The sequence below is a fragment of the Chiloscyllium plagiosum genome, unplaced genomic scaffold, assembly GCF_037043375.1.
Source record: "Chiloscyllium plagiosum isolate Xiang-an unplaced genomic scaffold, Cpla_swu_hap1 HiC_scaffold_12, whole genome shotgun sequence".
NCBI lineage: Eukaryota > Metazoa > Chordata > Chondrichthyes > Orectolobiformes > Hemiscylliidae > Chiloscyllium > Chiloscyllium plagiosum.
In genome coordinates, this window is record NW_028270150.1 from 21,501,847 (window position 1) to 21,527,822 (window position 25,976).

The 25,976-nt window shown below is 41.5% G+C and overlaps 1 protein-coding gene across 1 annotated transcript in view; it reads left to right on the plus strand.

The window, feature by feature from the left end:
* The first annotated feature begins 837 nt into the window (after positions 1-837).
* The window catches only part of LOC122555578 (transmembrane protease serine 2-like), a 44,070-nt gene continuing 18,931 nt past the window's right edge, over positions 838-25,976 (plus strand). Inside the window, exons 1-6 of the mRNA XM_087993191.1 lie at positions 838-950; positions 1,610-1,717; positions 5,530-5,656; positions 8,708-8,821; positions 8,918-8,961; positions 22,983-23,157. Of these exons, the coding sequence (XP_087849317.1) occupies positions 848-950; positions 1,610-1,717; positions 5,530-5,656; positions 8,708-8,821; positions 8,918-8,961; positions 22,983-23,157 (671 nt within the window). The 5' untranslated portion in view covers positions 838-847. The remainder of the gene's footprint in view (positions 951-1,609; positions 1,718-5,529; positions 5,657-8,707; positions 8,822-8,917; positions 8,962-22,982; positions 23,158-25,976) is intronic.

The following is a 25,976-nucleotide window of genomic DNA, read 5'->3' on the forward strand; positions in this document are numbered from 1 at the left end:
GAAGGAAATTCCAAAGATTCTCAACCCTCTGGAGAGTTTTTTTCCCCTCATTTCTCTCATAAGTGGGTGAACTCTTATTTTTAATCAAGACAATTAGTTGTTGTGGTTCTGTTCGCCGAGCTGGGAATTCCCAGAAACAGAACCACAACAACGAGCACCCGAGCTACAAAACTTCTCCCAAACTTTGAGTTCTAGATGTTCCCACAAGTGGAAACATCTGATCCACATCCACCTGGTCAAGTCCCCTCAGGATCTTAGATGCTTCATTTACATTACCTCTGACTCCTCTAAACTGCAGAGGATACAGGCCTAGCCTTTCTAGCCTTTCGTCATAAGGCAATCTGTTCATTACAGCTGTTAGTCGAGTAAACTTTCTCTGAACTGCTTCCAAATGCATTAACATCCTTCTGCAAATATAGTAACCAGTACTGTGCACAGTACTCTGGATGTGATCTCACCAATATCCTATGTATCTGAAGCATACCAGAGAGCAGTTAAGAGTCAACCACATTGCTGTAGGTCTGGAGTCACATCAAGGCCAAACCAGGTAAAGATGGCAGTTTCATTCCCTCAGGGACATTAATGAATCATTAGTAAACTGTTCATTAGTGAACTGTTCTTTGCTCTAAGGAGTGAGAAAACAGTAGAAAGATATGTTGACAAAGTTAGATGTAGAAGTGTTGAAGAGGCGTTTTATTTAACATCAATTATCAAGATGTATGTGTTGAGCCGAATTGTCTGTTTCTATGCTGTGTCAGTCGATATAAAGACGAGCATACAGTCCGTCTGATGATAACTGACTTAAAGTCATGTAGTGGACTGTCAGGTTTGCTCTAACACACTTGATATGGTTAATATTACAGCTAAGAAGACAAACCTATTGGTTGCTTTGATTATTGGTGGTGTGCTGCTTTTTTTGGGGATTGCATCTGGTGTCGCCTGGTATTTTAGTGAGTATAACAATAGTATTTTCCCAATGCCCTTTTTCACAAATGTATTAAGCTTTAGAGTTTAAAAATATGTACCATCTCTCTGATCTCTTCTTTGAGAAATACTAGGCAGATGAATAAGAACAGTGGAGCTCACTTGTATGGTGGGTAACTGTCTGTAACATCGTATTCTGAGGCTGAAGCAGAAAGTTTGATAGGTTAGGAAAAATTATAAAGGAAAATGGAGAATTATGCTTACTTAAATCTGTAAAGCTTTATGCAGATGTTAAAATTAAAAAGGATGATCACACATAGAATTATAGAATTGGAGAGAGATTAAGTAAGAAAGAATTTGCATTTATATAGTGCCTTTTATGGCCTGTGGATGTCCTGAACCAATCTCCCCATGATCCTGCTCATGGGATTCCATGTTAAGTTCAGGTTTCTCCTGCAAGAATAAGAGTGCTCCCCACCTGCTGCTAATATGGAGGTGGCAGATGACTTAAAGGCCTCAGTTGGAGGTAGGGAGGGAAGACTCTTGACAGAAAGGTCAGAAAGATTTAATCAGAGCAAAAGGTGGAAGGTGACATTTCCACCTGCCTCCTTCCCTTGCGTCTTCGATGTAATTAGGAAGGTGTTTGCTCAAATGGAATCTAATCTTTTCCTTTTTATTATTTCAGTTTCGACTTCCAACTGTATACCCTGTGGAAAGAGTGATGGATGTGTGAGTCCATCACATTGGTGTGATGGGATTCCTCAGTGCCGTTATGGCGAGGATGAAGAATGCTGTAAGAGAAACCTTGCTATATAGTTTTGACTTGTATTGAAAGTGCTGATATAATATTCTTGCTCCCCATTGTGTATTCCAGACTGTAGCATTCTTGAATGTTTAACCATGTGATATTTGATCATGTGGCACTTAAACAAGTCACACTGCTTATTTGCTGCTTGATCAAGTGGCATTTAGTTGCATACTCACCCACCATGTTATACTAGCAGTAACGGTACCTGTTATTGGATTCAACTTATTTGAGTTATTAATATCACCAAGCCACGAATAAAATATTTTGCATTTTTTTAAGTGGGATTAATAATTCAATTTAAAAATGAACGGGTTTCAAAGAGAAAAGAATTTAAGGATAACTATTTTTAAATAATTGCTGCTCCACTGATTATCCTAAGTATTGCCCGCATAAGAAACATCATATTTAGATTTATCATAAGCGTGAAGGAAATTAACATTTGTACAGGAGAAATTGAGGCGAAAAGTTGACAAATTCCCAGGGCCTGATGGTATTTATCTTAGAGTGTTGAAAGAGGTGGCAATAGAAATAGTTGATACATTGTCGATTATCTTGCAAACTTCTGTAGCATTTTAGAATGTTTCCTGTGGTTTGCAAGTTAATATTTTATTCGTGGCTTGGTGATATTAATAACTCAAATAAGTTGAATCCAATAACAGGTACCGTTACTGCTAGTATAACATGGTGGGTGAGTATGCAACTAAATGCCACTTGATCAAGCAGCAAATAAGCAGTGTGACTTGTTTTGGGCAGCACGGTGGCACAGTGGTTAGCACTGCTGCCTCACAGCACCAGAGACCCGGGTTCAATTCCCGCCTCAGGCGACTGACTGTGTGGAGTTTGCACGTTCTCCCCGTGTCTGCGTGGGTTTCCTCCGGGTGCTCCGGTTTCCTCCCACAGTCCAAAGATGTGCAGGTCAGGTGAATTGGCCATGCTAAATTGCCCGTAGTGTTAGGTAAGGGGTAAATGTAGGGGTATGGGTGGGTTGCGCTTCGGCGGGGCGGTGTGGACTTGTTGGGCCGAAGGGCCTGTTTCCACACTGTAAGTAATCTAATCTGTAAGTAATCTAATCTAATACCATTTGCTATCTAAGAAGGAAGTGAGAGAGTAAACAGCGAACTATAGACTTACTAGCCTTATATCAATAGGAGGGAAAATGCTAGAATTGGTTATAAAATTGTCTGAATGGACATGGACACATGGATTTGTGAATGGAAAGTTGCATTACTAAAAGCTGTTTTCCTGAAATAAACTTCACTTGCGTATTCCCAAGTCCCGTGCCATTGTTTTTTCAGACTGCAGGGTATTTCATTTTAGTATTTAAAACATCCAGAAAGCTTTCAATCAGAAATAGGGAATAAAGGTTTCTTCACATAAGAGTTTCTTTACTATGCTTCAATACCATATAATATATTAGCTTAATCACAAATTGGCTTTATGTATCTCATATTGGTTTCATGAGATTGGCACAGTCTGATCATGTGCCCACTACATCTCAGCTCAGTGCTTCTTTCTTTTCCTTTATCATGTAAGTGCTACAACATCACAATCTTTCACTTAAGGGAAAATTTGTTTTAACTGGCAATCTATCAACCGGCACTCTAGATAAACCAGCAAGTGTATATACCTCAAATACCACAATCTACTGGGATGTCCAAGTGTTTAAGCTGTAAATGTATAACAGTGATGTGTTATACATTACATTTCTATCGCATACTGTGTGTTTTAGGGACTGTGTTGATGCTTTTACATAGATTTTTTTGAGGGATGTTGATGTCTGTAATCTTCGTTTGGTCAGGATTTACTGGTGGTTTTACGTACCTCTTGATTATCTGGAATATTTGATCAAGTAACACAGACCTGATCCTGAAGGTGTCAGTTAATAAAAGCCTTGCTGTATTTAATACCAAATCTCTTCTGTAAGTATTTCCAACCAGCACAGCTTCTGGATGAGTAAGGAAATCTGGGCAATATCTTTGCAAATTCCATATTTCCCTGTGGATGGAAGTTGCTGTCCAACTTATTCTTTTGCAGTAGTTAATGCTGATAACCTTATCATTATCCTTCATTATCATAATTCCATTTGAGCAAATACCTTCCTAATGATAATGATAAGGACTAATAGCTCATGAATGAGTCTGCAGAATTAAAACATCAGGTAGCTGGCATATTCTAATATATCTTATGTCTCTGTTATGGCATGGATGCCTTTGATTTAAATATGTTTGCTAAGTCTCAGCATTGCGTAGAAAATAGCACATTTAAAATCTGAAATAAGATAATTCATATCTCTGCATTCAAGAGGAAAACATAACAGGAGATGGAGTGTCATCAAAGTTTGAGATTTAAAACAAAATTTTACACAATTATATAATACAATACAGCATAGGAACAGGCCCTTTGGCCCACCAAGCCTGTGCGGATTCCTAACCCTTATTTAGACAGCTACTTATTGTTATGTGCAGTAACTATCCCTTTGTTCACCTTCCATTCATGTGTCTAATAAGATACACTTTAATGTTGCTAATGTGCCTGCTTTCACCACCTCCACTTGCAGTCCATTCCAGATACCCACTACCCTCTGTGTGAAAAACTTTCGCTGCACTTCTGTCCGAAACTTACTCCCTCTCACCTTGACCCTGTGCATACTTGTAGTTGACCTTTCCACCCTGGGACAAAGCCTCTGACTATTCACCCTATGTACACCTCTCATAATTTTGTCGACCTCACTCTACCAGGTTGGCCCTCACCCTTCACCCTTCACCTTTCCAGTGAAAACGATCTGAGTTTATCCAACTTCTCCTCATATTTAAAGCCATTCGATATTACCCCCAATACCATTGCATCTTAGACTGGGCTACCATCTACTTGAGGTGCTCTTTTATCAAGGAAAGAGTAAATGTCATTCGTTATGTTGCAGTCACAGTTACACGAGGAGAAAGTGAGGACTGCAGATGCTGGAGATCAGAGCTGAAAAATGTGTTGCTGGAAAAGCGCAGCAGGTCAGGCAGCATCCAAGGAGCAGGAAAATCGATGTTTCGGGCATAAGCCCTTCCTCAGGAATGAGGAAGGTGTGCTAAGCAGGCTAAGATAAAAGGTAGGGAGGAGAGACTTGGGGGAGGGGCGTTGGGAATGAGTTGGTGGAAGGAGGTTAAGGTGAGGGTAATAGGCTGGAGAGGGGGTGGGAGCGGAGAGGTCGGGAAGAAGATTGCAGGTCAAGAAGGCGGTGCTGAGTCTGAGGGTTGGGACTAAGGTAAGGTGGGGGGAGGGGAAATGAGGAAGCTGGAGAAATCTGCATTCATTCCTTATAGTTGGAGGGTTTGTAGCGGAAATGAGGCGCAAGGGATGAATGCAGATTTCTCCAGCTTCCTCATTTCCCCTCCCCCCCACCTTATCTCAGTCCCAACCCTCGGACTCAACACCGCCTTCTTGACCTGCAATCTTCTTCCCGACCTCTCCGCCCCCACCCCCTCTCCAGCCTATCACCCTCACCTTAACCTCCTTCCACCTATTGCATTCCCAACGCCCCTCCCCCAAGTCCCTCCTCCCTACCTTTTATCTTAGCCTGCTTGGCACACCTTCCTCATTCCTGAAGAAGGGCTTATGCCCGAAACGTCGATTCTCCTGCTCCTTGGATGCTGCCTGACCTGCTGCGTTTTTCCAGCAACACATTTTTCAGCTCTGATCTCCAGTCACAGTGACACGTCAAAGTTGAACATGCTTCAATCCTGCTCAAAGAACTTTGTGATGTAGGCAACAGGTTTTCTTACAACTTTGTGTTTCCTTCTAAATTACAGTTCTGTTGGCAAACTCAACTTTTGTGCTTTATGCCAAATCTGTGGATTATGGCTGGAGACCAGTATGTCATGACCACTGGAACAATGATCATGGACAGCAAGTCTGCAACAGGATAGGTTACCTCAGGTAACAGTAAGAGATTGTATCAATGTATTTTCTACTGCAGTTCCCCCAAATGTAGTCACGTTCACTTGATAGATGTTATTCCAGTGAAAGCTCTAAATAAAATAGCATTAAATGTTGTAACCAAATTTCTTGAGGACACGGAATTTACAAAGCAATATTGGAAGTCACGTTGAGAAACCTCACAAGGATGGGTCGTGGAGGGATCCAAATGCTATATTGTTGCACTTGAAATTGGTCTTGTGTGTCTTGGGTCATCATTTGAAGAAAAGTAAAAGACCTTTATTCTAACTTTAGGTTGTGTTGAACCTAACGACTTAATATTGAGTTCTCAACCATGAAAAGATAGGGAACAGTATTACTTCTTAAATTATAGAGTCATAGAGATGTACAGCATGGAAACAGACCCTTCGGTCCAACTCGCCCATGCCAACCAGATATCCCAACCCAATCAAGTCCCACCTGCCATCACCCGGCCCATATCCCTCCAAACCCTTCCTATTCATATACCCATCTAAATGCCTCTTAAATGTTGCAATTGTAACAGCCTCCACCACTTCCTCTGGCAGCTCATTCCATACATCTACCACCCTCTGCATGGAAAAAGTTGCCCCTTAGGTCTCTTTTATATCTTTCCCCTCTCACCCTAAACCTAGGCCCTCTAGTTCTGGACCCCCCGACCCCAGGGAAAAGACTTTGTCTATTTACCCTATCCATGCCCCTCATAATTTTGTAAACCGCGATAAGATCACCCCTCAGCCGCCGACGCTCCAGGGAAAACAGACCCAGCCTGTTCAGCTTCTCCCTAGAGCTCAAATCCTCCAACTCTGGCAACATCCTTGTTAATCTTTTCTGAACCCTTTCAAGTTTCACAACATCTTTCCGATAGGAAGGAGACCAGAATTGCATGCAATTCCATGGTGGAGGAAAGATGTTCATGAAAAACAAAGCTCAATAATTTTTAAAAGTTGAACGGAAGCAAGCAACATAAAGAGGACATTGTAAAGGTGCAAGAATGTTAAAAATACTTTGAAGAAAATATTTTACTGATCTTGAAGACAATTCCATTTCAAATAATGCTGGAAAAAGATCACCCAAATTCATTAGTTAAAAAAAAACATTCATGGCTGTGGGCATCGCTGGTCAAACCAACTGTTAAGACTCAGTCATGTTGCTGTGAGTCTTGACTCACATATAGGTCAGAGCAAGTATTGATGACAAATTTCCTTCGTGGAAGGATATTAGTGAACCAGATTGGTCTAATGGTTACCATTAGACTAGTTGCTTTGTAATTGAATTCAAATTTTAACCACTTGCCATGGTGCGATTCAAACCCTTGTCCTCCGAACATTATCATGGGACTGTGGCTAATTGGTCCAGTAACATTACCACTACACCATCACCTCTATCTTTTCAACAAAAGGATAGACCTCATCTACAAACAATTGACCAATGAGAATTAATGCCATTTGTTGATAACGTATTTTGAATCCGTGTTTTCTTGATAACTAGTAAATTAAGTGTTTGCTTAACCTTTCAGGCCTGTGGTTGGATGGGAGACAGTTTTGTAAAATGGCAGATTGACTAAATTATTCACTTCGCTCCTCCTTTTAATGTTAACTCTTTCTGCATTTTTAAAATCAAGAACTCAGATGCATTAACACCATTCATTTAGACAAAATATGTAGAGAGAAACCAATCAGTCCATTGGGATTCTGCTCGTTATGGACAGCCTCCAACTGATCTCTCATTCTATAGCGACCTGTCTTCTCCTTCTCATTATATCATTCGTACAACTGTGGTCAGTGTTATCTAAACATTTCACTTATTCCAAATGAGGAATAATATTCTTTCTAAGGTTGTTTCTTTCTAAAGCCAAGATTGTATTGCTTCCCATTCTGACATTCTTTCCCAAGTTTTTAAAATGAATAAACTTTTCTTTTCTGTTCCCGCAGTGTTCAACTTTTATCAGCTAATGTAATGTTACCTATGATTAATCCATGATACGTTATTCTGTCTGTCACTCTTGTCCTCTTTCTATATTTCTTTGTTATTGTCACAGCCTTTGAGTAGTATTAGAATATAAACATTTCATATAGATTCAAAAAAGTTAACAATGCTTTCCAAAGCTCTACACCACTGGGATTGTCTCTCATTCATGGTTTGTTGTCGACTAATTGATCAACATTAGCTCCTCAGGTCAGCTCATCCATGATCATTTAACAAGATGGTAAAATCTGAATGAAAAACTTGATTGCTTGTTGCTTCAGTTACATGTTTCTATATTCTAATGTATTAATGTAAAGCCACTCACCTACTGTGAGTGTGGTGTTGTCTCCAGCATTTAACACCACTAAAAAAGTAGACTATACAATATCTAACACAAATGGAAGAGGTTTGTGTATGTGTGTGTAAGGCATGTTTTTTTCTGGGGCTTTCTGATGTGAAGTGTGTTACACCAAAACGATCGTGATGACCTCCTAACTAAAATTCAGTCACCACAATCCTCCGAATAAATGGACAGCAAACACTGTTTTAGTACAGGAGTACAGAGTTTTCCTGGGGCGTTTTCCAAAGTGGGAGTGTGATGCACCAAACTGATTGCTGTGAGTTCCTATATCATTTAACTGCCAGCATCTGCAAATTGAAAAGAATTTTCTTTGTAACAATATCTTAGCACTGCATCAGCTGTTACTGTCCCCCACTTGGAATAGTGCCAAGTGCAGGAATGCTCTAGGGGAGCAAAGCTTGAACAATTTCCAAAGTATTGAATCACAGGAAGCTGGGAAAGGAGTGCATCATTTGTCAATCTGCACTGCAACTTTGGTCCACTGCACTGACTAGTTGTACAAATGAATGAAGCTTTTCCCCATTCATATCGACATGCGTAATTTCGAGTTCTTTGTTTCCATGTAGATTGTGGAATTTCTTCCAGCTGGCCAAAGCCATTAAGAAAACATCCCTAGCTTGATATAAAGCTGTTTTGTGGTTGCTTATACTGGGCATTCCAGCTAACATACCAATGCTTTTTACCGCTAAACATGTGTTTCACAGCAACAGCTATTCCTATTATGGATCAACCTCAGCAAGCACGGTTGAATTTTCAGAGTTCCTGTTACTGAATGAGAGTTTATCAACAAAAAACACGTACCAAAAGCTAAGCATCAGGTCAGTTCTTTGTCACATTTCAATGTATCACGCAACTTTTGATGTTTGTCCATTATCTGTTAACACACTACTCAGAAATATATTTTTCATTTACAGCCAAAATTGCTCTTCTGGATTGCTGGTCACATTACACTGCATAGGTAGGCATTATTTCATTATTTTGTTTCACATTATAAGTTCTCAACCAATTAATATTTTCTATCTCATTCCACTTCACATTTGCACCAATGTGTCCATCACAATCCCAACCAAAAGACTAAGTTGGTTGCACAAAGGTTAACTGAGCTCCATCTGACGTGATATTATTGCATTTCAATTGGTACTTTTAATCTACTAAAACATCCGACGGTGCTTGCGATTAAAACCAGGAAACTGTAGACAGGTTAGCTCAGCATGTATTTTAAGGCTCGCTGAGACTTTTCAGAATTTTTTTTCATAGTATATTTGTGTCTCTGGCATGGGCAGGATTTATTGCCTATCCCTAATTGCTTTTGAAGTGAGTGATTTGGAAAAAACATTTCACAGTGCAGCTCAGACTCAATCAAATTGTTGTGGATCTGGAGTCTCGTATAGACTAGACCAAGTAAGGAAGGCAGACTTGTTTCCTTAAACAACATTAGTAAACCAGTTTTATACAAGTAATGAGCCTTTGAAGCATACTTGGATTCAAACCATTAACTCTGTCTCTTTTCTACTGTTGTTTCCAGACTTGCTGAGTTTCTCCAGCACTTTGATTTTATTTCAGATTTGGAGCATTCTACTATTTTGTAGTTTTATGAAAATTAATAGTTCTTTCACTGCACCATTTCTGATACTAGCTTTAAAATCCCTATGCATGAATTATATTTGAAGTCCGTTACCTTGCAGGTTTTAAATTCATATCCCCAGAACACTCTGTCACCATGTCTCCATTAAAGATTGGATGGCAGATGTATTGAAAATTTTCAATTGATCAGATTTGCAGAATACATCAACACTGATTAATCTAATTGTATTTTTTTTAGAAAAAAATGATTAAAGAGGGGGACAGGGGAATGTGTATGGGCGTTGTCCATATAGACTTTGAGAAGTTATTTTTAAGCTGGAGAGGGTCAGCAGAGACTTACCAGGACGTTGCTGGGAATGGAGGGTTTGCATTATAAGAAAAGGCTGGGTAGGCTGGTACTTCCTTCACTCGAGTGTAGGAAGTTGAGAGGTGACCTTACAGAGGTTTATAAATAATGAGGGGTATGGATCAGGTTGATGGCAGGTAGGTGTCTTTTCCCTACAGTGGGGTATTTCAAGATGAGGGGGCATCTTAAGGTGAGAGGAGAAAGATTTAAAAAACACATGAGAGGAAATGTTTTTACAAAGACAATGGTTCATGTGTGGAATGAACTTCCAGAGGAATTGATGGGTATGGGTACAATTACCATATTTAAATGACATTTCAATGAGTACACGAATAGGAAATGTTTGAAGGGATATGGGATAAGTGCAGGCAGGTGGGATTAGTTTAGTTTGTGATTATGGTCGATGTGGAGTGGTTGGACCAAAGGATCTGTTTCTATGTTGTATGACTCTATGTATTTGATACAGTCCCTCATAAAAGACCATTAGCTAACATTGAATCTCACAGCGTTGGAAGCAGATCATTGACTTGAACAGGAAATTGGCTCAACAGCCAAAAACAGTAGAAGAATAATACATCGGTGCTCTATTAAACAAAGTCTTATGGTGCCCTCCTTCATGTTGTCTAGTACTGCCACTATGGAATCAATTTTACTCAAACATAGGAACCAATGAGTCACTGGGGACCATCAGCAGTTGCAGAACTATACTCAACCATCATCTGTAACATCAAAGCCTAACAAAACACCCCACTACAGATCTGCTCCGAGCTGGTCTAATCTGCACACTCCAAGTTCCAGATTGGATTTGAGTGGAGGCAGCCACTCAGTGAAATAGCCAGCTGCCTTGGGGAACCTTGCATGTCTCAGTCATGGACTGTCCTCTATACCTGGTCCCTGCAAAAATGGCAAAAGCCAGGTTTAAAGTGAGAGGTAGGACTTTGAAAATTTTTCAGAATATCTTTACCATGATGGGTCTCCATTGTGCTGAAAATCTGGGCTGTAGTTTCACTGACACACTGAGCAGCTCAGTAGCACTTCCTTACTTTTTTATATTCCATTCTCAGTTGCAATGCAAAATCTAGTTGAGAATCATTGAATCGTTCAATGGATGTCATTCAGCTCAACGTATCTGCTCCAGCTCTCTGAGTGACAATGCCATATTCCTACCTTTTTCTCATAATCCTGCAGATCATTTTTATTTAAGTAGTCAGCCAATACCCTATTTAATGCCTCAAATGAAACTGCCCTCCACCAGATTACCAGGCAATTCATTCCAGAGAAACGTTACTCGCTGGGTGAAAAAGTTCCTTCTCTCATAACGTTAGCTTCTTTCACAAATCTGTGCCCTCTCATTCTTAGTCCATTTATGGGTAGGAACAGTTTATCCATATTTCTCCATTTCTCTCACTTCTCTTACTTCTGTTTGTAAGAGCTTGCAATTAGCAGATTGGCTGAAGCATTCCCCTATTATTACAGCTGGGTTCAAACTATAACATACACAGGCGATGGGCTGAGGAGTGGCAGATGGAGTTTAATTTAAATAAATGTGAGGTGTTGCATTTTGGAAAAGAAAATCAGAGCAGGACTTATACACTTAATGGTAAGGTCCTGGGGAGTGTTGCTGAATAAAGAGATCCTCGAGTCCAGGTTCATACTTCCTTGAAAGTAGAGTCATAGATAGATAGGATAGTGAAGAAGGCGTTTGGTATGCTTTCCTTTATTGGTCAGAGCACTGAGTATAGGAGTTAGGAGGTCATGTTGTGGCTGTACAGGACATTGGTTAGGCCATGTTTGGAATACTGTGTGTAATTCTGATCTCTCTGAAACTTGAAAGGGTTTAGGAAAGACTTTTGGAAAATTAAGGCTGAGATAGATAGGTTCTGGATCAATAGAGGAATCAAGAGTAACAGTGAGTAGAATCTTCGGAGCAGCGAGAGGCGGGAGCTGGGAGGAGGTGACGTTGGTGTGAGGTGATTGTCGGGAAGGCCGGTAAGTATATTTAAACTTCTTACCTTCAGGCCAGCGAGAGAGGAGCGAGCAAAGGACTTCTGGCAAGGGTAAGTAGAACAGTTTATATTTGCGTGGTTGCGTTACCCGAGACACTACTCGGGTAGTGTCTCCCACCCAGCCTTCTCCTCTAACCTAAAAAAAGAGTTGTGGGAGCCAGATTGACAAGGTAAGGTAACTAGTTTATTTCCTAATTTTTTTTTAGTAGTCACTTTGGGAGTTAGAATAGTGGGAATGGAGTTTAGGGCAGTGGAATGTTCCTCCTGCCGAATGTAGGAAGTAAGGGTCACCACTCGTGTCCCTGCTGACTACATCTGTGGGAAGTGCACCCAACACCAGCTCCTCGAAAACCATGTCAGGGAATTGGAGCTGGAGTTGGATGAACTTCGGATCATTCGGAAGGCAGAGGGGGTTATTGACAGGACTTAGAGAGGTAGTCACTCCCCAGATAAAAGAAAAAGACAGATGGGTGACCGTTAGGGGACAGAAAGGGAACCGGCAGGCAGTGCAGGGATCCCCTGTGGCCGCTCCCCTCAACAATAAGTATACCATTTTGGATATTGTTGGGGGGGGATGACTTACCAGGGGAAAGCAGTGATGCACCTGCTGCTCAGAAGGGAAGGGGAAAGAGGAGCAGAGCAGTAGTCTTTGGGGACTCCATAGTTAGGGGGACAGATAGGAGGTTCTGTGGGGATGAGAGAGACTCCGAGTTGGTGTGTTGCTTCCTGGGTGCCAGGGTCCGTGATGTCTTTGATCGTGTTTTTGGGATCCTTCGGGGGGAGGGAGAGCAGCCCCAGTCATGGTCCACAAACCACATAGGTCAGAAGAGAGATGGGGATTTAAGGCAGAAATTCAGGGAGCTAGGATGGAAGCTTAGAGCTAGGACAAAGAGTTGTTTTCTTTGGTTTGCTGCCCGTGCCACGTGCTAGTGAGGCGAGGAATAGGGAGAGAAAGGAGTTCAACACATGGCTACAGGGATGGTGCAGGAGGGAGGGTTTTGGGTTTTTGGATAATTGGAGCTCTTTCTGGGGTAGGTGGGATCTTTACAAACCGGATGGTCTTCATCTAAACCAGAGACGTACCAATATCCTGGGTGGGAATTTCACTAAAGCTATTAAGGTGGATTTAAACTAATACAGCAGGGGGATGGGAACCAAAATTGTAGGACAGGTACAGAAGAGGATGAGAGTAGGGAGTTCCCAAATCAAGTGTCTGACACTGGCAAATGAGAACCTGGTTTGAAGTGTGTGTACTTCAACGCGAGGAGCATCCGAAATAAAGTGGGTGAACTGGCAGCGTGGGTTGGTACCTGGGACTTCGATGTTGTGGCCATTACAGAGACATGGATAGAGCAGGGACAGGAATGACTGTTGCTGGTTCCGGGATTCAGATGTTTCAGTAAGAACAGAGAAGATGGTAAAAGAGGGGGAGGTGTGGCATTGTTGATCAAGGACAGTATTACAGTTGTAGAAAGGATGTTTGGGGACTTGTTAACTGAGGTAGTGTGGGCTGAGGTTAGAAACAGGAAAGGAGAGGTCACCCTGTTGGGAGTTTTCTATCGGCCTCCGAATAGTCCGAGATGTAGAGGAAAGGATAGCAAAGATGATTCTCGATAGGAGTGAGAGAGGCAGGGTAGTTGTCGTGGGGGACTTCAACTATCCAAATATTAACTGGGATCACTACAGTATGAGTACTATAGATGGGTTGGTTTTTGTCCAGTGTGTGCAGGAGGGCTTCCTGACACAGTATGTAGACAGACCTACAAGGGGCAAAGCCACTTTAGATTTAGTACTGGGTAACGAGCCTGGCCAGTTGTTAGATTTGGAAGTAGGTGAGCACTTTGGAGACAGCGATCACAATTCTGTCAGGTTTACTTTAGTGAAGGAAAGGGATAGGTGTACTCCACCGAGCAAGAGTTACAGCTGGGGGAAGGGAAATTACGATGCAATTAGGAAAGATTTAGGAAGCGTAGAATGGGGAAGGAAACTGCAGGGGATGAGCACATTAAAAATGTGGAGCTTATTTAAGGAAAAGCTCCTGTGTGTCCTAGATAAGTATGTACCTGTCAGGCAGGGAGGAAGATATAGAATGCTTGAGCCGTGGTTTACGAAGGAAGTGGAATCCCTGGTCAAGAATAAGAAGAAGGCTTATGTTAGGACAAAATGTGAAAACTCAGTTAGGGCGCCTGAGGGTTACAAGGAAGCCAGGAAAGACCTAAAAAGAGAGTTCAGAAGAGCCAGGAGGAGACATGAGAAGTTGTTGGCGGATAGGATCAGGGTTCACCCTAAGGCTTTCCATGGGTATGTCAGGAATAAAAGAATAATGAGAGTGAAATTAGGACCAATCAAGGATAATAGTGGGAAGTTGTGTGTGGAGTCAGAGGAGATAGGGGAAGCACTAAATAAATATTTTTCGACAGTGTTCGCTATAGAAAATGAAAATGTTGGCGAGGAAGATACAGAGATACTTGACGAGAAGAGATTGAGGTTCACAAGGAAGAGGTATTAGAAATACTTCAGAGTGTGAAAATAGACAAGTCCCCTGGGCCGGTTGGGATCTATCCTAGGATCCTCTGGGAAGCAAGGGAATAGATTGCCGAGCCTTTGGCATTGATCTTCAAATCATCATTGTCTACAGGAATAGCGCCTGAGGACTGGAGGATAGCAAATGTGGTTCCCTTGTTCAAAAAGGGTAGTAGAGACAACCCAGGTAATTACAGACCAGTGAGTCTCACTTCAGTTGTTGGTAAAGTGTTGGAAAAGGTTATAAGAGATAGAATTTATAACCATCTACAAAAGAATAATCTGATCAGGGACAGTCAGCACGGTTTTGTGAAGGGTAGGTCGTGCCTAACGAATCTTATTGACTTTTTTGACAAAGTGACCAAACAGGTAGATGAGAGTAAACCGGTTGATGTGGTTTATATGGATTTCAGCAAGGCGTTCGATAAGGTTCCCCATAGTAGGCTATGAAACAAAATGTGGAGGAATAGGAATGTGGGAGACATAGCAGTTTGGATCAGTAATTGGCTTGCTGAAAGAAGACAGAGGATTGTAGTTGATGGAATATGTTCATCTTGGTGTCCAGCTACTAGTGGCGTACCGCAAGGGTCGGTGTTGGGTCCACTGCTGTTCATCATTTTTATAAATGATCTGGATGAGGGCTTAAAAGGGTGGGTTAGTAAATTTGCGGACGACACTAAGGTCGGTGGAGTTGTGGATAGTGATGAAGGATGTAGTAGGTTGCAGAGAGACATAGATAGGATGCAGAGCTGAGGTGAGAGGTGGCAAATGGAGTTTAATGTGGACAAGTGTGAGGTGATAACCTCACACTTTGGACGGAGTAACCGGAATGCAAAGTACTGGGCTAATGGTAAGATCTTGGGGGTGCAGATAAGCAGAGAGATCTCGATGTCCATGTACACAGATCCCTGAAAGTTGCCACCCAGATTGACAGGGTTGTTAAGAAGGCATACAGTGTTTTGGCCTTTATTAATAGAGGGATTGAGTTCCGGAACCAGGAGGTTATGCTGCAGCTGTACAAAGCTCTGGTATGGCTACACTTGGAGTATTGTGTACAGTTCTGGTCAACACATTATAAGAAGGATGTGGAAGCTTTGGAAAGGGTGCAGAGGAGATTTACTAGGATGTTGCGTGGTATGGAAGGAATGTCTTACGAGGAAAGGCTGAGGGCCTTGAGGCTGTTCTCGTTAGAAAGAAGAAAGTTGAGAGATGACTTAATAGAGACATACAAGATAATCAGAGGGTTAGATAGGGGGGGACAGGGAGAGCCTTTTTCCAAGTATGGGGACGGCAAACATGAGGGGACACAACTTTAAAGTGAGGGGCGATAGGTATAAGACAGATATCAGAAGTAGTTTCTTTACTCAGACAGTAGTAAGGGTATGGAATCTTTGCCTGCAATGGTAGTAGATTCGCCAAGTTTAAGTGCATTTAAGTCGTCATTGGACAGGCATATGGATATACATGGAATAGTGTAGGTGGGATGGGCTTCAGATTAGTATGAAAGGGCGGTGCAACATCGAGGGCCGAAGGGCCTGTACTGCACTGTTATGTTCTATGTTCTAATAGTGTTAGGGAGAGGGCAGGAAAGTGGAGGTAAGGAATGTCAAATCAGCCATGATCCTATTGATTGATGGAGCAGACTTGAGCAGCCAAACAGCTTCCTGCATCTATTTCTTATGGTCCTATTGTCTCACACCAAAGTTAGGAGTTGGGTTTCCTGCTCATTTTGGGGCAGTGGGGTGGACTGTCAAAGTTAGAGGGGTAATTAGAGATTGTTAAGCTTCAGAGAAGCACCCATCTGAAGTAGAAGGTAAAAGAAAACTGAGCAAACCTCTCAGAAAGGATATGATGGCTCAGCTGTTAATTAAACAGCAGTAAAAAATAATCACAGAGGTGGGGGGGAAGAAGGAATATACCCTATTTTAGCATGGCTTCCAGCTACAACCTGCTCAGATGGTTAGGAAGAGCCTGCAGACCTCCTTAGAATGCCAGACACTGACTGCCAATATCCATATCGTCGTTCTTCTCCCTGACATGCAGGCATTTGGAGGTCAACAAAAAGGGCAATAGTTTGGTCTTTTGAATGTACCCTTTAAGATGGCTCTTGTTGAACCTAATTGCCCATCTTGTGGGCTCACGCATACCCACATCACGCGTGTCATGAATGGAGGCATTCCATCTCTTTAGCTTAATTAGTAGACACCTTGGAGCTGGGTAAAGTAAGTATATTACTGTTAGCCAGGGGCTGCAGAGAGAGAGAGAGATAGAGAGAGAGAGAGAGGGGTGCAAGCTGCTGACATGCTGCAAGGAATACTGAATACAAAACTGCTGACAAATAGGAGAAAGCAGCTTGTGGGCTAAAAATGGCTTGAGTCCAGCTATTGGTCTGAGCTGATTGAAACCGGTTTGAACTAATTAAGTTCTGCAGAAAGCAAGGAAGATGGAGTAATGGAAAAACATTATTTGGACAAGGAGTAATAAGGTAATCTTACCTTAGTCCTTGAGCAAGACCAATAAGGAAAAGACATGCGATAAATGAATGAGCCTGAGCCAACAGGAAAGAGACAGCACAGCTTGAAAGAGATAAGGAAAAGAATAAAAATGAGGACTCATGGGCGTGGAGCTAGTGAAAACTCCAGAGACTAACCATCACAAAAGCGGACCCTACATCAGAAATGTGGTGACAACATTGCAAGAGAGAGATAGAGAGAGGAAATGGAACGCCTGGCCAGCGTCAGTCCATGTCAGCATCAGCAGCTATCTTGCTCGGGTATTTGCTTTTACATTCTGTGACTACTCGGGGAGTGTCAGAGGAACCTTTTGGTTTATACCAAAAAAATGTATAATCTACATGTGTATTGCCTATCAACATTAATAAAGTGACTTGTGAGATTGATTCTTCTCCTCTCTGTGCAAGCCAATAACCATAGCTCATATTTGCCGGGCTCCAAAAATTACACTGCTTTAAACTTTGAATAAATGACATGAGTACTTATGTCAGTTTTGATGTTCCTCCTAGAAGCCTTTTATGTTTCTTCAGTGACTGTCCCAGACTAACTCTGTGTATATGTGATACCACAATGAGTGATGCTAATTGCACACTTCCAGGCATAATCTTCTCAGGGCTGTATAAAGAACAAAGAATAAAGAACAGTACAACACAGGAGCAGGCCCTTCAGTCAACAATAATGTGTCTGATGAGGACTCATGGGCGTTGAGCTAGTGAAAATTCCAGAGACTAACCATCACAGAAGTGGACCCTACATCAGAAATGTGGTAACGACTTGGTGTGTGAGAGAGAGATGGGGGGGGGGGGGGGGGGGGAAACAGAACACCTGATGCCTTTCTAAACTAAAAATCTTTCGCTTTTACATGGTCCCTGTCCCTTTGCTCTTTGTCTATTCATCTGTCAAGATGTCTGTTAAGCATTGCTATTATATCTGCTTCTACCATCTCTTCTGGCAGCACAATCCAGGCACTTATCACCCTCTGTAGAAAAATGTTGCCTTTCACATCTTCTTCAAACTTACCTGCTTTTATCTTAAACCTAAGTCCTCGACTAAATGACATTTTTGCCCTGGGAAAAAATACCTCCAACTATCCATTCTATTCATGCCTCTCATAATTTTTTAAACCTTTATCAGGTTGCCTCGAGCCTCCAAGGTTCAGGTGAAAGTAAACTAAGTTTGTTTAATCTTTCCTCAGAGCTAATTCCCGTCAAACCAGGCACCATCCTGGTAAACATTTTCTGTAGCGTCTTTGAAACCTCTACATCCTTCTGGCATTGTGATGACCAGAACTGTTTCCAATATTTCAAAGTTCTAGAAGCTGCAACATGACCTGCCAATTCTTATATTCCATGCCTTGGCTGATGAAGGCAAACATGCCATATGCCTTCTTCACCTCCTTATCCATCTCTGTTGTCACTTTGAGGGAACTGTGTAACTGTATGTCTAAGTCCCTCTGTATGTTAATGCTACTAAAGATTCTGCCATTTACCGTATACTTCCCTTGTGCATTAGATCTTCCAAAATGCATCACCTTACATTTATCCACGTGAAATCCCATCTGCCATTTCTCTGTCCAAGACTCCAGCTTATTTATATTCTGCTGTTTCCTCTGACAGTCCTCTTCACTATCTACAGCTCCCTCAGTATTTGTGTCATCCAGAAGCTTACTAATCAGCTCAATTACATTCACCTCCAAGTCAGTTAGTATATATATGGGTCCCAACACTGATCCCTGTTGAACACCACTGGTCACAGATGTCCAGTCAGAAAAATGTGGTATCAACACTAGTGTGTCTTCTATGACTAAGCAAGTTCTGGACCCATCTTACTAGTTTCTCATGGATCCCTTGTGACTTCACCTTCTGTAGCAGTCTGCCATGAGGGACTGTGTCAAAGGTCTAGTTAACGTCCAAACAGACAACATCTACTGTCCTGCCCTTATCAATCATTTTTGTTACATCCTCAAAAAACTCAATTAAGTTTATGAGACACATGAATGAAGCAATGCTGGTAACGCTGATAAGTCTTTATTTTCTCAAATATGAATAAATTCTGTTCCTAAGAATCTTCTCCAAAATTTCATGTACAACATCTCCTCACAAGTCTTTACCCAAACTATTGTATCATTATTACATACATTCATCATTTTTTATGTCTATATTTAAGGGGAATATCAGTGAACTAGATGGATTTTGCCAACAATCACGTTATGGCCACCATTAGACTTTTAATTCAAGATTTTTACTGAATTCAAATATAGGTCATTCTGCTATACTGTGCTTTCCGTTAATGCAAATTTGCTATTCTAAGTATTTTATTAAAAATCTTGAGTTGTTTCTTTCTCTATGGCTTCTCTTTGTCTTTAGGTTGCATTCTTGGCAATAATTACTTAGGGAGAATAGGAAGTTTATTTTGAAATATTTTTCCCATCAATAATTCCAGAGATTCCAGTCCACTTTGTCAGGGAATGGACCTGTAGTTTAAAAGTACTGTTGGAAATACGTCATTTCTTTTCAAAAGTGCCTTATTCAGCTTTACCTTTGGGCTGAGGATATGTTGGCAAACTTTGTAATATGTTCAGTACAGATAGTACTGGGATAATGTGCATTTCGGCAGCGCAATTTGGCTATAACTTTGCTGAAGAATTAGGGAATACAATTTTGAGAATGCTTCCTCCTTTCACAATAGTGCTGTTCCAGCATACATTGGTTCACGCGCTTTGTTCTGCACATGTGCAATGGCAGTGCCAGTGTTCATGCTACCGTGTGCATGTGCTGATGTCCACGCTGAAATCTCCACACCATTCTGCACATGCACTGATGTCCACGCTGAAATCTCCACACCATTCTGCACATGCACTGATGTCCACGCTGAAATCTCCACACCATTCTGCACATGCGCTGATGTCCGTACTGAAATCTCCACGTCATTCTGCACATGCACTGATGTCCACACTGAAATTTTAGATAAAGGGTTGTCTACCAGTAGTGTGTTAAATCTTCAGGGTGATGCTGGCCTAGCCTGTGACATCACATCCCATGAACCAACTAAAAAAATTAAAACTTGTCAGTCGCAGGTTTAACAAAGCTGAAAGGAAAATTGTGAATACTTGAACTATGGACTTTGGAACCTGAAATCAATGTCAGAAGTGATTGGGAATTATGTCAAATAATAGAAAGACTGGCTTTTATTGGGATTTTGATCAGAAAGTATTGTCTAAGGAATTAAGCTGTAGTTAACATTATTTTGCGGCTAAATGTCTGAATCATGATTCGCTACAATTCAAAAACCAATCCTGTCCCAACAGTTGTTACTTTGCTCCATGTAGATTCAGCTACTAATTGGTCTCAATGCCCTGACCATTCTATTGCCCGACTCATTACCAACACTTCTTTTGAACAATCCACTTTTACAAGCAAATGCCAATCTCTCTTAAAAAAAACTCACAGACTCAACTTCAAGATTCATTCACGTTATGAAGATCCATCTCCTAATAATAACAGCTAAATGTAAATCTAAAATCGTCTTTTGTTATGGCTCACTGGGGTAACACACTGGAAATCAAGTTACACTATACCTGGAGTTATGGCAAATATTAAAGATTTTATGCAGGATTCCCCAGTTTACCTGCTCATGTTGACAAAAAGCATGGACTAAGTTTCTGTATTTAACAAGAATCACTATTTAATGCTATTGATAGATGAGCTCTATGTTTTTGATGCAGGAGTGTAGGGCTTTACTGGGACTTTCCAAAGGGGAGTGTGATATACCAAACTGATCGCCATGAGTACCCATATTGAATATACCAATGAAAATTTGGCTGCCCTAAACTACCATAATCCCCCTGAAAAAAAATGAATTTACTTTGCGTCACTTTCTTAGCACTGCATTAACCGTCACTTACTGAACTTGGAACATTGTCGAGTGCAAGAATGGGTCAGGGCTCAAAAAGGTCAAACAGTTTCAAAACTATTGAAGTGCAGATAGCCTGCAAAGGAGAGCATCATTTGCTTCTCCTCAATGAGGGCACTTTTTAATCAAAATTTGAAGTAAGTAGAGCAGACTTGAAGTTTTCTCTTGGATAGTGTGGGAAAAAGATCTGCCACCCTGCTCACCCACAGCATGGCAACATAAAAAAAACACAGAAGGTGACCTGTAAAACACTGAAATCAAGCCTGCCAAAATATATAGAAGCTACCCAGAGTGCTCCAGTCTTGACCAAACAGGCTAACACAAAAAAAAACAGACATGGCCAAGCCCCTTCCTAGACCAGAGAATACATTCCCTAAAATAGTTTTTCACAATCAGCTCCCCGGCCGATTAGCCCTGCAGTCTCAACACTCCAAGGGGAGGCTAATTTCCCATTGAAACCAATACCGCATAAACAAACAGGCAGACCGAGAGGCTCCAGGAGACTTCGCCTGCAGGAGGATCACAATGGACACACCTGGATGCCAGGAGAAGGGATTTGCAAATATGGGGCATACAAAGAAGAATCATGCAGAAGACATTCTCACCCACTCACGGAGATGGCTGGAATCTCCTGTGTCAATTGCAAATGATTTGCTATTGCCAGACTCTTGATAAATTTCTTTTCTGGGAACAGCATTTGACCATCCGTGCAGAGAATCAGTTCTGAGTCAGCCTAGTTAGTTTCTCTTCCGCAATATCACTTTGTGTACTAAACCGCGTGTCTATTTCACTATGATCCTCGTTTGTGGCCTCTGTTCAATTGGGCTCAATTCTCCGACAGATGGTTTTGGGGAAAGGTTAAGAAGGTGGATTTGTAACAACAACCTGTGACTGTACAGTACAACTGTTGTGGCTTTAACAACCTGATCTTCCTGTGAACAGTGTCAATAACGTGACATTTTTTAAACTAGTTTTTACTTCACTGTAGCCATCATGAGAGCAGTGTCTAGTGGATCATCACTGAATATTGATCCCAGTGAATGATTATCCCACTAAATGATCCCTGACATCCATCTGATCAACAATGTCAATAGCTCTCATTCAATATTAAAATCATCACCATGACTTTGGTCCAATGGGCCAACTAGTTACAGGTAAATCGATTCTACATACAGATAAACAGCATATAACACTGCCATTTATAACTCTAAACCTCTTATAAACTCCCTTTTTCACACATACACACAAACCAACACACAGGAAAAAAAAAGTGGGTGCTATGGACAGAGGGGAAAACTGAGACGGCATTCTTCTGCTTTGTTTAGGGAATTGCTGAGCTGATTTTCATGATTGTTGTACTGATCAGAATGCTGCTTTTCAATTTTCCTTCTCTGGTTGCTTTCACTGGTTTATAGGAGGTGCAAAGGATTGGTTCACTCTTACAGCAATTGCTGAAGGACATTTTAACAGGTTTTCTTCAGACTTTAAGTAGTTTTTACTGCAGAGAATGGACACAGTCTGGAGTTTGTGGAGATCTTTTGTGACTTCTCTGAACCATGTTCACAGCCCAAGTTGTCCAGCCATCTGAGAAACAATGACTTGGTTGTTAGTAGGTCAGATGTCTTTGTCATTAATAACTGGTCACTATTCTATTTACTAAGTTGTTACAAACCAAAGCTCTCTTTGTACAAAACCCTTCGGTTCCAGCTCATCTCAAACTACATTCCGACTACTGCTGGAATCAGCAGCTGTGTAAATAATGTTTAGTCTGAGTGTCAGGTTACTTTCTTTCAAACCAAACAACACCAGGTTAGAGTCCAACAGGTTTAATTGGAAGGACTAGCTTTTGGAGGGCCATTCCTTCATCAGGTGGTTGTGGATTTTTAACTTTGTACACTCCAGTCCAACACTGGCAACTCCAAATCTTTCAAAACCATGCAGCAATACTTCAACAAAACTAGGTCTTAAAATAGTTGTCCACTCATTTCAATCCACAACTAAAAAAAATACAGAAATAAAGTTGTCATACTTTCCAGAGGCTTTTATCTTTTCAGCTGTGATTTAAATTCTGTCTCCTCTGTATCTCCCCATGCAGACTGTGGAGTCCGCAAGCACAACAGAAATATTTCTGGACGAATAATTGGTGGACAAATGGCAGTACCAAACGAAGTCCCATGGCAGGTCAGCCTCCACTTGGACAACCGTCATATCTGTGGGGGAACCATTCTCACACCCTACTGGGTGATTACAGCTGCACATTGTGGAGAAAGGCTAGTCAATTTTTATTTTTAATTCAGACATTATGACATATATCCATAGTAAGTTGGAATGTTCGAATGGGTTAGCCATTCTGTATACCTTTAAAATTTTGCAGATTCTTCCTTTTGAGGTACGTAATTGATTAAAGCCTTGATAAAGATAAGATTCTTGATAAGATAAATATACAATGAGTGAAAAATAAATTAATACTAGATAATTAACATTGTTTTGCCAAGGGCAGGTCATGTCTGTCAAATTTAATTGAGTTATTTGAGAAAGTGACACAGGCAGTGGATGAGAGTAGTGCTGTAGATGTTGTGTATTTGGACTTTAAGAAAGCATGTGATATGGTGCCACATGACAGATTGGTTACCAAATTAAAAATGTTTGGGATTGATGGGTCCTTGGCAGCATGGATTAGATGTTGGCTAAAAGATAGGAAACAGAGGATAGATAAGAGTTCAAAATAGTGTTCACTAGGGATCAGATTTTATTCCTAAAGTATGGAAATAGGCCCTTTGGTCCAGCAGATCCACACCGACCCTCTGTAGAGTAACGCACCCAGACCCATCCCCTACTCTATATTTACCCCGACTAATGCACCTAACACTAACGGCAATTTAGAACGGCCAACTCACCTAACCTGCACATTTTTGGATTGTGGGAGGATAGCGGAGCACATGGAGGCAACCCATGCAGACACAGGGAGAATGTGCAAACTCCACACAGTCACCCGAGGCGGGAATCAAATCTGGGTCCCTGGTGCTGTGAGGCAGCAGTGCTAACCACTGAGTCACCGTGCCACCCATACCAATCAATGTTGGGATTCTTGTTTATTTAAGATTTATATAAAGAGATAGTGTTAAGGGCAAACATTCTAAATTTGCAGATGATACTAAGTTAGGGAGAACAGTGAGTTGTGAAAATTATGCTGAATGCCTTCAGAGGGCTATTGACAAGTTTGCTAAATGGGCAGGCACTGAGCAGATGAAATTCAATGCAGCGAAATGTGAGGTAATATATTTTGGTAGAAAAAACATGGAGAGAGAGTCCAGGCTCAATGGTAGAAATTTGAGAGGTGTACAGGAACGGAAAGACCTAAGAGTTCAAGTAAATAATTCTCTGAAGAGTAGGTTGTAACAGTTATTAAGAAGGCTTACAGGATCCTTGGGTTCATAAATTGAGTCATAGCGTACCAAAGCAAGGAAGTGTTGCTGCACCTCTATAGATCATTGGTCAGGCCACATTTGTGGTATTGTATTTAGTTCTGGGCACCTTATTTAAGGTGGGGGTGGGGGGTGGGGGAGGTGGGGTGGGGATGGGGAAAGCAATGCTAAAACTTTGGAAACAGTGCGAAGGAGATTTACCCAGAATTATACCAAGAATAGATACAAGGAAAAATTAGAGAAATTAGGCTTAATCTCCTTGGAACAGAGAAGATCAAGAGGTGACCTTAGAGAGGCTTTCAAAATTGTGGATAATTTTGACAGGGTAAAGAAGGATATTCTGTTTCCACTAGTTGGTACATCAATAAGCAGGGGTGACATTTTCAAGATTGCCAGCAAGAGAGCGAAGAGTAAGATTAAGAGAAGCTTCTTTATTCAGAGAGTTGTTAGAATTTGGAATGTGCTGCCTGGGACAGTGTGGAGACAGATTCCAGAGGAGGGTTCAAAACAGCGCTGGATACATATTTGAAAGTAATAAATTTAGAGGGCTATGGAGATAGGGTTGGAGAATGGGGCTGGCTGGGTAACTCTTTCAGGAGCTGGTACAGGCATGAGGGGCCCAAAGGCTACCTTCTGCACTGTAAATTCTATAACTGTAAGTAGCCTGTTGTGGATGGCACCCTCCTGTCAGTGTGCTTCAGCTATAGGTCATGGATAGTGAGCCTGAAAGTTATAAGGGATCTGAGAATGAGCACTTTAGTTTGAAAGCTCTCCATTTGGCCAGCCCAGCCAGCTTGAATGGGTTAACCCAAGGATTTAAGGCTTTCACGTCTATCAGGTTATAACTGTCTTTCTTTCAGTCAAGGGAAGTATATTCAGATATAGCAAAGCCTACTTGCTTGGCATCCATTCAGTAACATCCAGATACATTCTGATTTCCTCACAGTTTTCACTGAGAGCATTGAGAGTCTCCTGAACCAGAGTGAAAGCACCCTATGGCCTTTAACTCAGAAGGAGCAAATTACTGCATTTGTTGTTTTCAGGCCTTACCTCTGTGACTGTCACAATTTCAGTGTTTGAGACCAGAAGAGAGAGCAAGCTTGATGAGGATTAGGGAAATAACTAACTCTAATTGAGTGTCCTGCAGGGCAGCAGCTGTTGGTTGAACACGCAATATCTGACACACTGAGTGATGTCAGCAAGGAAATCAGAAAATTGTTGGACAAGACTCTGTTAATCACTCAGTCCTGTCAGTCCCCACTGTCCTCTCAATGTGTTTTGCCTGGCAATTCTGGGAAGCCCAGGAATCTTACATGTGAAGAATTAAAGTCAGAATTGCGAACTAAAACTGCCTGGATGAGATTCCGTCTTCCATTTCTCTGCCCAAGTCTCCAGCCTATCTATATTGCTGAAAATGTGTTGCTGGAAAAGCGCAGCAGGTCAGGCAGCATCCAGGGAACAGGGAACAGGAGAATCGACGTTTCGGGCATAGGCCCTTCTTCAGCCCTGAAGAAGGGCTTATGCCTGAAACGTCGATTCTCCTGTTCCCTGGATGCTGCCTGACCTGCTGCGCTTTTCCAGCAACACATTTTCAGCTCTGATCTCCAGCATCTGCAGACCTCACTTTCTCCTCAAAGATTTCAGCCTATCTATATTGCGCTGTA